At 40.8% G+C, this 12,412-nt stretch overlaps 1 protein-coding gene across 4 annotated transcripts in view; it reads right to left on the bottom strand.

Moving 5' to 3' along the window:
• The window catches only part of whrna (whirlin a), a 167,542-nt gene extending 155,358 nt beyond the window's left edge, over positions 1-12,184 (bottom strand). For 3 of the 4 annotated variants that reach the window (XR_003986236.1, XM_030436157.1, XM_030436156.1), the window contains exon 1: positions 10,566-11,294. Coding sequence is in view for 3 of the 4 variants with exons in the window: in XM_030436157.1 (XP_030292017.1) it covers positions 10,566-11,294 (729 nt within the window). In the remaining variant the exon portion in view is untranslated. Of the gene's footprint in view, positions 1-10,565 lie in introns of all 4 variants that reach the window. The other variant, XM_030436155.1, reaches the window with a different exon arrangement.
• Positions 12,185-12,412: the final 228 nt, after the last annotated feature.

Raw genomic sequence — 12,412 nt, 5'->3', positions numbered from 1 at the left:
AAATATGGTAGGAGGATTTTACTAATAATGAATAAAGTAACTGAAGAAATTAAACACACTTACAATTTACATGGTCATCATTTAACCATTAAAGAAGTATATGTTTTTTCACTGTGTTGTTATTTGTTGTCTAAGGACTGGGTAATAGTGGGTCAGACATTGATTAAATTCAGAATTTAGGCCATTCAAACAAGGAGTGAGTGCTTTTAGAATCTACCAGCAGCTCAATAGTCTATCTAAAATTCCCTTAAGGGAAAAGGGTTGCATAACGCCGTGGAAATCGAATATCTGTAAACCTCTTCCTTAAATGTAGCAAAACTTCTCACACTATAGACATTATGACATATTCTGTTTTTTCTGAGGGTATATGATGCTAAGATTGATTACTGAACACTCAAGAAAAAGATACAGTGATGTCATATGGTATCTTCACCACAATATCAAACACAATCTTTAAGGTTTGTACAATGTTTGGTTGCTCAACAAGAGCCTGTAATGATGAAGTCACTAGTTAGAGGAGTTTAAAAGGTTAAAATGATTACAGTTCTAAAAGCCTGTAGTAACATTTAGACTAAACTGAGAAGGCATAAAAATAACTGAACTCAAGCATTAATGACCTCCAGGGGGATTTTATCTGAGACAAGTCTTCTCTCGAGTTGGCTGGGTGCCTGCCCTGTCAGCCTAATAACAGCCAAGCAGCAAAGGCAGCAGTACAACTAGTAGTCATAGTACCATACCATAGTCATTATGGATGGCTTCGTAGTACAATGAGTAGCAGAACTGTCATGACAAAAGGATTCGCTGACAATGACAAAAATAGAGAAATACTAACAACAGATTCACATGCTTGGATTCATTGCCTCTTAATCTCAAAACAGACACAACTACTCCCACAAGAAATGGCCTGTGCTCTCTAAGAAGGAACCTCGATAGCAAAACTCTCAAACAGTTCATTAACAGTAACAACGATCAATAGTGTTCCCTCTGCAGATGAGAGACATCTTAAAATGTGGAGAGAATTGATTGGAAAAACATGGATAGTTAATGCTGTCATTAGTATTCTATCCACCACAGTGTAGGAACACAAGCCGTTGTCTCTGCATCTTAAAGTGGTCTCATTTTGGCCATGATTACCTTTAACCCAAATCAACTCCTTTTTCCAGCATTTGGGACTGAAAGCCCCCATATCCTGGCCTGGCAAATTCCTCTCCTCTCCAAAGAGTGGGAAGATGTTGTTTTTCTTGCAATAAACAGATCACCAGAGATCTTCTTTGTAATTTACAACGACTAAAGCACATCTGGTCTGTTCCTCTTCCTCCAAAGAAGATGAACCCCTGTTCCTCAGGTCAAACAAGGTCAAGCCTGATAGAGTTTTCTTTGGTCACACCAAAAGGAAGAAGGACTGGTTTCTAACATAGATGTGGTGATTTAAGATGTTTTTCAAATCTACGTTTCTCTTCCTCTGGAACATTCTCCAGTGGGGGAAGGCTTAATGGGGAACCTTATCTGTGTGTTCTTCTCCTCACATGTCCAACTGTTATTTACGATCGTTGTTGTTCCTGGGTCTGACATACCATTCGCCCTTTTGCAGTCTTCTGTTCTCACCCTAATTCAAATAAGTCTTAAATAACAAATAAACTACATCTCAATTTCTTAATTTAACGGATCCCGAAATAGAGTTAAGAAGGTCATTCAACAAGATCTTTCTTATGTTATTGTGAAGCCCAAATGAAGTTTATTACTCAATAAGTTTGAGGTCAACAGAAACCCCCTCCCCTTTGTCGATGGAGGAGAGATTTGAAGATCACCATTCCTTGTGTAATACTTGTATTATTTACCAGTTAAATGTCTGATATGTTTTGTTAAAGATAGAACTACAAGGAATATGTATAAGTCCTTGGTTCTACTGTGTATTGTATACTTTATTGTCATATGTTGTATACTTAAGTGCTTCATGTTTTAATCAGGTTATAATTCTTTTGAATGACAAATGATCATTATCATGTTGCATCTTTTCACAAGGCAAACATTCGACTTTTAAGATGGTGAAGTTTTGGGAAGGTTAACACATGATTTCAAAACATTAAATACAATAGTATAGTTAGATTAAGTTTTTGGGAGCCTCAACTCAGATCACAGGAGGTGTGACACTGTCAGCCAGCCCCTGCTACAGGTCATAAAAAGAGACGCTCTCTCTCTCTTCCTACTTCTTCCTCTCTTCTTCTCCGGACACGCTCTCCCCCTGTCCTCTTCTCCCCCTGCTTCTTCTCCCTCTTCTTCTTTCTTCTCTTCTTTGTTTTTTCATTTTTATTTTATTTTTATTTTTAAAGTAATCTTTACTTTTATTTTTGCAACAAGCTAAGACACGCGAATTGAATCCCTACTTTAAGTATTCACTTTTATTCAAGTTTTAATAGGACAAATTCTTTTCTTTTTGATTTTATACTGTTAAAGTATCACCGCCTGATCCAGAAGAAGTTGAATTAGTTTCAGAATCAGAACTTGACTACCACTATTTGAAACCACCAACAAAAGTCTTTTTCAAGACTGTAATCATCTGATGAAGAACGCTGCAGTCCATCGTCTGCCTCAGAAGCCGTGCAAGGAGTCTCCGTAAATAGAGCCTTTGTGTGCTCCCAGCCGAGATCAACTCTGCCCCCAGCGCTCCCAAGGCGGAAACCCGCTGGGCCTTCGGACCAAGAGTCCCTCAACAGAGTACCGGCCTTCCCTCTGGCTACTGGACCGACGCGCCGTGCCGTGGTCCAACCCAGAACTCTCAAAGAGACCAAGCTTCAGTGCCTCCTGACGCCCAGACAAAACAGGCTGAACGTCTTCATACAGCTGGATCCACACACGTGAGAATGAGTGGTGTCTAAAGTTCTGACTTCTGTCTAAAGTTCTGACTTCTGTCAAAGTTCTAAATTCTATCTTATGAACTTAAAAGAATTAAGATTAGGGTCTCGTTAGTATTAAAAGATTACTCCCGTAATATTTAATATATAAAAACCCGACCCTTTAACTTTACCATCTACCGACGGTCACACGACTTTATTACTTTCCTAATTGCAGTCTTTACATTTTCTGTTATCTGTTGTTCGTCTAAAATTGTCATGTCTTTTATTTTACCCAAATTATTTAGTCAATAAACATATAATCGTTTGTCTTTGTCTGGAACTTAATTTTAATATGGAGAACCGATGGATACGTGCAAAGAATTCACTACTTCAGAATATTGAGACTGAATATTGATTGATATTGAATAAATTGATTTTGAATGGACTCTAACTGTCCAAGCCAACTGGTACAGTTAGGTGTTTGGAATAATGTCCTCCGGATTATTCCAATAACTAAACACGGAGGTGGTGCCCCCTTTAACGAGTGTAATATTAATTGCTAGTGATTAATAATCATATATATATCAAAGTAGTGTGTGAGCAGTGTCTTCTACATCATATATTTATGGTGCTGCCCATGTCAGGACCGCATACCATAGTATCCTACATTATTATTATGGTGCCGCCGTGTGAGGCCACCTCAAAACCACGGTTCTCTGCATTAAATTAACTACAGACAAACATCGGTTGTAATAATCAAAACCCAAGCTGTTTTAATATCGTCTGACTGTCCACCGAGTCATTAGTGTGATACTTAGCTTTATATTATATTCCTAACTGCACACACCTTGAATTGTGCATGAACCTAAAATTTCGCTGAGCTTTAAAAGTTGCTTAAGATAAAATCAATGTGTATGAATGTTGCATTGTAACCAGATCTGTGAGCGATAAGAAAGCCTTCCAACATCGCTTATGTTGGAATGAGTGTGCCCAGGTCCTGCGTGTCACCAGGCCTGTGAGTTAAAGGCTGTTTAGAGCCACCGCGCGTTATTGTTGGGTCCTGATGCTGCGTTGTACCAGATCGGTGATCAAATTGCATGCATAAGTGTCACTGTACACTTTTTAATAATCGATTTGGATAAAGTCATTTCTGCTGCGCGACGACAGGGATTTGATTTTATTCCTAAGTTAAATTGCAATCGGCTGCGAGACTCCAGCGATATGTTTAATTTGCTTAGACCCTCGCGTGTCCTAAATTAGCGTAGCTAACTAAGGAGGGCCACAGCTGTTTTAACAGTGAGAGGTTGTTCGTTAAGGTATCACTCTGTGTAGTGTAATACCAAGATCGGTTGCCGTGGCAACAATCCTGTCAAGAAGACAGTGTATTTTGATTGTGTAAAGGCGACGAAATCCCTTTCTCAAGTCCATATTGCGAAAATACCAGTAAAGAAAAGCAATGCTCGTAGCTGGTTAAAAGAAAAAGTTTAGACCGTGAAAAAGGGGCGAAGAAATCCTCCTACCGGTTTAAATTGTGAAATCCAGAGTAAATGGATGAAATGCTTGCTGCGAATTAAAAGAAAAAGTTTAGACCGTGAAAAAGGAGCGAAGAAATCCTCCTACCGGTTTAAATTGTGAAATCCAAAGTAAATGGATGAAATGCTTGCTGCGAATTAAAAGAAAAAGTTTAGACTGTGTAAAAGAGACGACGAGATCGCTCTGTCAGTTTAAATTATGAAAATACCAGTGAATGAATGAAATACTGGTTGCCGTTTGAAGGTTTTCTGAAGTGCTGGAAAACTGTTCGTGTAAAAGAGATGAAGAGATCGCTCTATCAGTTTAAATTGTGAAAATACCAGTAAAATGAATGAAATACTGGTTGTCGTTTGAAAGGTTTTCTAAAGTACTGGAAAACTGTCTGTGAAAAAGAGATCACTTCTGGCCTCCATCGCCCAGAAGTTGCTGTTGAGTGAAAAGTGAACTCAACTGCTGTGAATTCCACAGCTTAGAAGTTACCCCCTCAGTGGTCAAACCACCACTGAGCCAAATCCAGCTAAACAAGTGGGGGTATATCAGTGGGTGGAGCTAAAAAAGTCCTGCCTCTTGACTTCTTGATCTGCTGCTCAAACTGCAGTAAGACATCCCAAATTTGTGATAAGCACCCATCTGTGCTTGACTCTATTAAATTAAATTTGTTAAATTACTCCTAAGTGGCTGATTGTGTTAACAACAAATACCTTTAAAATAACCTGCTTTGAGGATTGACTTGGTAAATGGAATTGTGATCTTTTCAGCTTTAAACACGCTGAAATTCCAAACAGTGAGTTGATCAATTGTTAAAAATAAAACTTGTAATACTGCAAAACTTAACATAGTAATTTGATGTGTCTCATTACACAGGTAAATCAAATAATTAAATTGTAGAATCACACATTTGATAATTTAATCCAAATTTAATTAGAAATAAAATTTTCTTTCAATATTATTTGAAATTTTGATTTTGATATATGCTACGCGTTGCAAGTCAAACAATTAAACTGTTAACTAGTATCAAAGTAGCTTTAAAATTAGATTAAATACTTAGCTTTTGTGTTAAAACACTAGCTCTCAGACCCTTTAAAACTTAGATGACTGTGGGTTAAATCAAACCTCAAGTGAATTAACCAAACAAACTCCCCTTTTAATTCAAATAAAAAAAAATCATATTAGATAAATAAAATAAGCAAAGTACTGATGAAATAATTTAAAAGTACACGCTAAAGACAGGTCTAACTACCGATTTAACTGTCAAACAGGGAAGACAAAAATCCCTTAAGAGTCCTACAAGAGGCCTCATAAAGCCTACTTTGGACCAAGAATGAAACAAAAATAAAGGAAGAATACGGTGTAAACTTGATAAATGCACAAATGTATTATCTGAAATAATCTGAAGGTCGTGACTCCAATGAGTCTTACAGCTAGTCATGATAGTCACTAACACTATAAGACTAGTACTTCTTACTGACCCTCAGAAGAAGTTAGGGTTATCAATATTGTTTCCTCCTCCCTTTTCCTTTGCTATATGATTAGACCTTAGCATATGATAGAGACAGACACCAACTCTGATCTTGAAGTGTGCCACGAAGATGCCTCGACGACGGACAGTGTGACTTCATCGATCCAAAGTTCCTGCTACCACGGACATTGGATCGAAGTGGGGGAATATGTAGGAACACAAGCCGTTGTCTCTGCATCTTAAAGTGGTCTCATTTTGGCCATGATTACCTTTAACCCAAATCAACTCCTTTTTCCAGCATTTGGGACTGAAAGCCCCCATATCCTGGCCTGGCAAATTCCTCTCCTCTCCAAAGAGTGGGAAGATGTTGTTTTTCTTGCAATAAACAGATCACCAGAGATCTTCTTTGTAATTTACAACGACTAAAGCACATCTGGTCTGTTCCTCTTCCTCCAAAGAAGATGAACCCCTGTTCCTCAGGTCAAACAAGGTCAAGCCTGATAGAGTTTTCTTTGGTCACACCAAAAGGAAGAAGGACTGGTTTCTAACATAGATGTGGTGATTTAAGATGTTTTTCAAATCTACGTTTCTCTTCCTCTGGAACATTCTCCAGTGGGGGAAGGCTTAATGGGGAACCTTATCTGTGTGTTCTTCTCCTCACATGTCCAACTGTTATTTACGATCGTTGTTGTTCCTGGGTCTGACATACCATTCGCCCTTTTGCAGTCTTCTGTTCTCACCCTAATTCAAATAAGTCTTAAATAACAAATAAACTACATCTCAATTTCTTAAATTTAACGGATCCCGAAATAGAGTTAAGAAGGTCATTCAACAAGATCTTTCTTATGTTATTGTGAAGCCCAAATGAAGTTTATTACTCAATAAGTTTGAGGTCAACAGAAACCCCCTCCCCTTTGTCGATGGAGGAGAGATTTGAAGATCACCATTCCTTGTGTAATACTTGTATTATTTACCAGTTAAATGTCTGATATGTTTTGTTAAAGATAGAACTACAAGGAATATGTATAAGTCCTTGGTTCTACTGTGTATTGTATACTTTATTGTCATATGTTGTATACTTAAGTGCTTCATGTTTTAATCAGGTTATAATTCTTTTGAATGACAAATGATCATTATCATGTTGCATCTTTTCACAAAGGCAAACATTCGACTTTTAAGATGGTGAAGTTTTGGGAAGGTTAACACATGATTTCAAAACATTAAATACAATAGTATAGTTAGATTAAGTTTTTGGGAGCCTCAACTCAGATCACAGGAGGTGTGACACTGTCAGCCAGCCCCTGCTACAGGTCATAAAAAGAGACGCTCTCTCTCTCTTCCTACTTCTTCCTCTCTTCTTCTCCGGACACGCTCTCCCCCTGTCCTCTTCTCCCCCTGCTTCTTCTCCCTCTTCTTCTTTCTTCTCTTCTTTGTTTTTTCATTTTTATTTTATTTTTATTTTTAAAGTAATCTTTACTTTTATTTTTGCAACAAGCTAAGACACGCGAATTGAATCCCTACTTTAAGTATTCACTTTTATTCAAGTTTTAATAGGACAAATTCTTTCTTTTTGATTTTATACTGTTAAAGTATCACCGCCTGATCCAGAAGAAGTTGAATTAGTTTCAGAATCAGAACTTGACTACCACTATTTGAAACCACCAACAAAAGTCTTTTTCAAGACTGTAATCATCTGATGAAGAACGCTGCAGTCCATCGTCTGCCTCAGAAGCCGTGCAAGGAGTCTCCGTAAATAGAGCCTTTGTGTGCTCCCAGCCGAGATCAACTCTGCCCCCAGCGCTCCCAAGGCGGAAACCCGCTGGGCCTTCGGACCAAGAGTCCCTCAACAGAGTACCGGCCTTCCCTCTGGCTACTGGACCGACGCGCCGTGCCGTGGTCCAACCCAGAACTCTCAAAGAGACCAAGCTTCAGTGCCTCCTGACGCCCAGACAAAACAGGCTGAACGTCTTCATACAGCTGGATCCACACACGTGAGAATGAGTGGTGTCTAAAGTTCTGACTTCTGTCTAAAGTTCTGACTTCTGTCAAAGTTCTAAATTCTATCTTATGAACTTAAAAGAATTAAGATTAGGGTCTCGTTAGTATTAAAAGATTACTCCCGTAATATTTAATATATAAAAACCCGACCCTTTAACTTTACCATCTACCGACGGTCACACGACTTTATTACTTTCCTAATTGCAGTCTTTACATTTTCTGTTATCTGTTGTTCGTCTAAAATTGTCATGTCTTTTATTTTACCCAAATTATTTAGTCAATAAACATATAATCGTTTGTCTTTGTCTGGAACTTAATTTTAATATGGAGAACCGATGGATACGTGCAAAGAATTCACTACTTCAGAATATTGAGACTGAATATTGATTGATATTGAATAAATTGATTTTGAATGGACTCTAACTGTCCAAGCCAACTGGTACAGTTAGGTGTTTGGAATAATGTCCTCCGGATTATTCCAATAACTAAACACGGAGGTGGTGCCCCCTTTAACGAGTGTAATATTAATTGCTAGTGATTAATAATCATATATATATCAAAGTAGTGTGTGAGCAGTGTCTTCTACATCATATATTTATGGTGCTGCCCATGTCAGGACCGCATACCATAGTATCCTACAACAGTTTGAGATCATGTTCAGTATGAGCTGAAGAAACATCCTGCTGCAGCCTTTTGTAACAACAATGCCTTTATTAACACAACAATTAGGCCAATGGTTTCATTATTCTAACATGCAGGGCTGCAACAATTAATCCATTCATCAATTAGCTGTCGACCATTTTCTTAATCTGATACTATTCTAATAGCCTAGTTGATTAATCTCTATTTTCAAGTTTCTTAAATGTGAGTATTTGCTGGTTTCCTCACACTACAACAGTAAACTGAATATCTCTAGGTTGTGACCAAACAAGAGGGTGTCATCTTAAGTCTTAGGATAGAGTGATTGACTTTTTTCACTATTTTCTGCCATTCTAAAGAGTAAACAGCTAATCAATTAATCGAAAAAATTAATCTGGAGTTATGTCACTTCCTCTAAGACACTTTTGATATAATTGTCTTTGAACCCACAAAATACAACAGAATAAAGTGAGAAAATAACTATAAAATTATGGTAATGCATTTATCTAAAAGATTAAGTCAACTTTGGGTCCATAACCATAAAGGTAAACCAGAGGATCTCTGTTACAGGATAGGAAATCATATGTATCTTACCTACCTATAAATGTACCAGGGACTTCAAATGTAGTCCAAAACATACAGGCAAAATCAAGAAGAACATTTTCTCATATTTTGGCATTATTTAAAAGCCTGTAGGTGCAGCATTTTGGATTAACTGAACGTTGGGGGCTCGCCTTATGGCTGAGCCCTGCATAAAGTGAATTACTAAAGTCCACAGGAGAGGAGATAAAAAGCTCGGATGACTTTTTCTAGATCAGTGAAGGTTAGAAAGGACTTAATTCAAGCTTTAATCCATGGCTGTCATGTTGGAGGGAACAAACTGGTGACCTTTCAAACTACAGACATACAATCACTATTTTAAAAAAGCAGCTTATAGATATCTGCTCCTTTCTTTAAGGTTATTTATCTTACAGGCAGTATTGCCTGGCAATATTCCCTTGTTTTTTTACTGATAACACTTCTTTCTGTTCAAGTGTTAGATAGTCCTGCCTGTAGATGGACATCAAAGAAGTAAACACTCTTTTTCCTTTTTTTGTCAAAGTGAAAGTCTCATTGAGATTAAAATCAGATGTTCAAGAGAGACCTGGCAAGAAGGTATCCTGAGAATACTGCTAGAAGAATAAATACGCTAATATAATAATATCCAATCAAGATGTTTTAATACATGAGTTTCTAAAACAGCTTAAATAAATCTAAATTAATAAATAAAGAGCAAAACCATCAACCATGTTTTTTTTCAGATGCTTTAAAACTGATTTGAACCATGTTAAAGAGCTATGAATCACTGTTATCAGTAAACAGCGTGGGTAAATAGGTGTGAATGAGTGCAATCACAAAATCAATCAGAAAAGCGAGGCGTTAAAAAGAGACAGAAACTGTTCAGCAAAAGTGAGGGAAACACTACGTGAATTTTCAGCACCATGGACAGCTCACTGGGCTCATAAAACCAAGGACCTCACATCTCATCCTCCTAAATCAATCCTCCTTGAACACAAATCAGACATGCTCTTTTATCACCTCATTTGCTAATACGCTTACTTTACCCTTGGTGGCATTAACAATGATGCACAGGGCTAAAGTAGGCCCAGTCTGTATTGTCAGTTTATAGCTTCAGAGCACAGGGGCCCACCTCCAGCTTCTTCCACACAGACACACACACACCAGGCTATGGTTACCAGCTGCTGTGAGGGTGTCTTGTTACACACATGCTTCCTAGAAGTAGTAGACACTGTTTCAGTGTACATTACACTGCTGCTACAACACGTTGCTTGAACATTCCTATCAATAAATGGGGCTTGTTCGCTTCAAGAGGTCAAATGTTGGACACAGAGGCCAAAGACATAATTCACATGAGGCAGGAGCTTATCATACACGGGGGATGCAGGTTTAGAGGACGAGGCCAAGCCAGAGCTATTAGTTCCCATGACTGTGACATCCAAGTCCACTGAACTCCTAATTCATAGCCTCAAAGTGTGCATGTGCACTCTGTAAAAGTGCAGGTGTGTAGGTTTGGCGTAGTAGATAAAAAAAGACAAACGTACCTTCACTGCTTCAGCATGAGTGACTTTGTCGAACACTTTGTCGTTCACTTTCATGATCTGGTCACCGATCCGGAGACCCTGTTTCTCGGCCAGACTCCCCGGCTCCACCAGGGACACGTAGATGCCGACCCCGTGCTCCGAGCCTCCGCGGATGCTGAAGCCCAGGCCCTCGTTGCTCTTGTGTCTCTTCATGGTGACCTGCCGCATCTCGCCTGGAGGCTCGTGGACGAAGTTCGCCCCGAGCAGCGGCACGAGGGAAGCTGTCCCGTCGCTGCTGGTGCTGAAGCTGTCCGGCGAGCCCCGCAAAGCCACCTGGAAGTCGGGCGGGTTGTCGGACGAGAAGTGCCCGGCGGGGGTCGGGCTGGCGCTGGGGGGTTCTGCGTTGCCGTTACTTGCAACTAAATCCGACTTTAAGTAGAGGCCCTCCGAGGTGTACTGCTCGAAGAGCAGCTGGTCAGAGCGCGGGATCACCAGTCTCAGCATGGGCAGAAGTTGGCGCTTGCTGGGCGCGTTGAGGATGACGTTGAGGGTCTGCACCAGGTCGTACACGTTGCGTTTGGAGTGGTACACGTTGAGGCAGTGGATGAACTGCTCCCTCTCGAAGTCGTTGAGCAGGAGGTTGAGCGCGTTGTGCAGCTTCCTCACGTTAGCCGACAGCGTCCGCGCGCTGGAGGCCACCGAGTTGGCCGATGAGCTGAGCGACATGCGCTCCAGGTCGGTGCTGCTCATCCTGGCGGTGTGACCGGGACACGGCGCCACACTGGTGCGGGTTAGAGAGCTGGCATGACAGGCTGGTGGCACGGGAAGAGACCGGCGCGCGGCATCATGACCGCTGGAGGACGTGCACCACGGTTATATCCATGCTGTCTATCTGACAGATGATCCACTTATTGCTCACAGTTTGCCGGATAGAACGATGAAAGGGGCAACTTCAACAGGCAATTAAGCCCAACTAATTCAATTTCACAGCTGACACAAATTAATTAGCACTTACCATAATTTCAATATCAGTAATTGGATTCTGCAAACTTCATGTGCGAAACGGTGCGTCAGGACTGGACGTGCGACAGCCTCGCGGAGAGCTCGTCCCGCTCCGCCAGAGAGCTTATTAGTAATGAGCCACGTAAGGACCTCAGCCTGCGTGTCATTAGCTGCGGTCTTATTTTCCAGGAGGTCAGGTGGCTGCCGAGCCTCCGCTTCTCTGGTGTCCGCCTCACCGCCAAAAGAGCTCCACAGGGTGGAATGAAGCAACACAGGAACTTGAAGCGACTTAGTCCAGTGTTGAGCACGCACCTCAGAAATAAACGCTATTTCCTCGACGACGAAAAAGACAATAAAAAGTTGTTTTCGTGCTCCCGCTCGGCGTCCCGCTGAGTTCACTCTATCCCGCTCCGGGGCTCGGTTTTACTTCCAAACGACGTCAAGTTCAAAGAATAAATATCCAGCAGTGTAACACGGACCGAGCGACCTGCAGTCCTGCCGTGTGTTTGTTCGTGTTTTCCTCCTCAGTCCGGTTTCAGTGTTGAGGTGACCCGCTGCTCGGTGTCTCCGCTTTCCAGACGTTACTACAGCGACAGAGTGGAGGCTGGCGGCTCACTCGCCTCCTCCCGTCCTCCGTCAGGATATGACGTAGCGGCGGGCAGCCAATACGCTGCTTCTGACCAACTGCACGCGCTCTTTTCCCCCAGAGCCCGTGGTTTCCCCGAGCTCAGGACACTTCCGCCACCAGGACTTCAATTAGAGTAGCTGTCACCTGCTGCTGCCCATACATGTTCCGTAAAAGCAAATGATGACAAATGTTTTATCTTTTGCTTGCCATAAAAAGACCTCGTTCAATCATGTTTTAT

The sequence above is a fragment of the Sparus aurata genome, chromosome 12 (assembly GCF_900880675.1).
Source record: "Sparus aurata chromosome 12, fSpaAur1.1, whole genome shotgun sequence".
Classification (NCBI taxonomy): domain Eukaryota; kingdom Metazoa; phylum Chordata; class Actinopteri; order Spariformes; family Sparidae; genus Sparus; species Sparus aurata.
The sequence above is the reverse complement of the archived record's forward strand: the minus strand, read 5'-3'. Positions and strand labels throughout refer to the sequence as shown.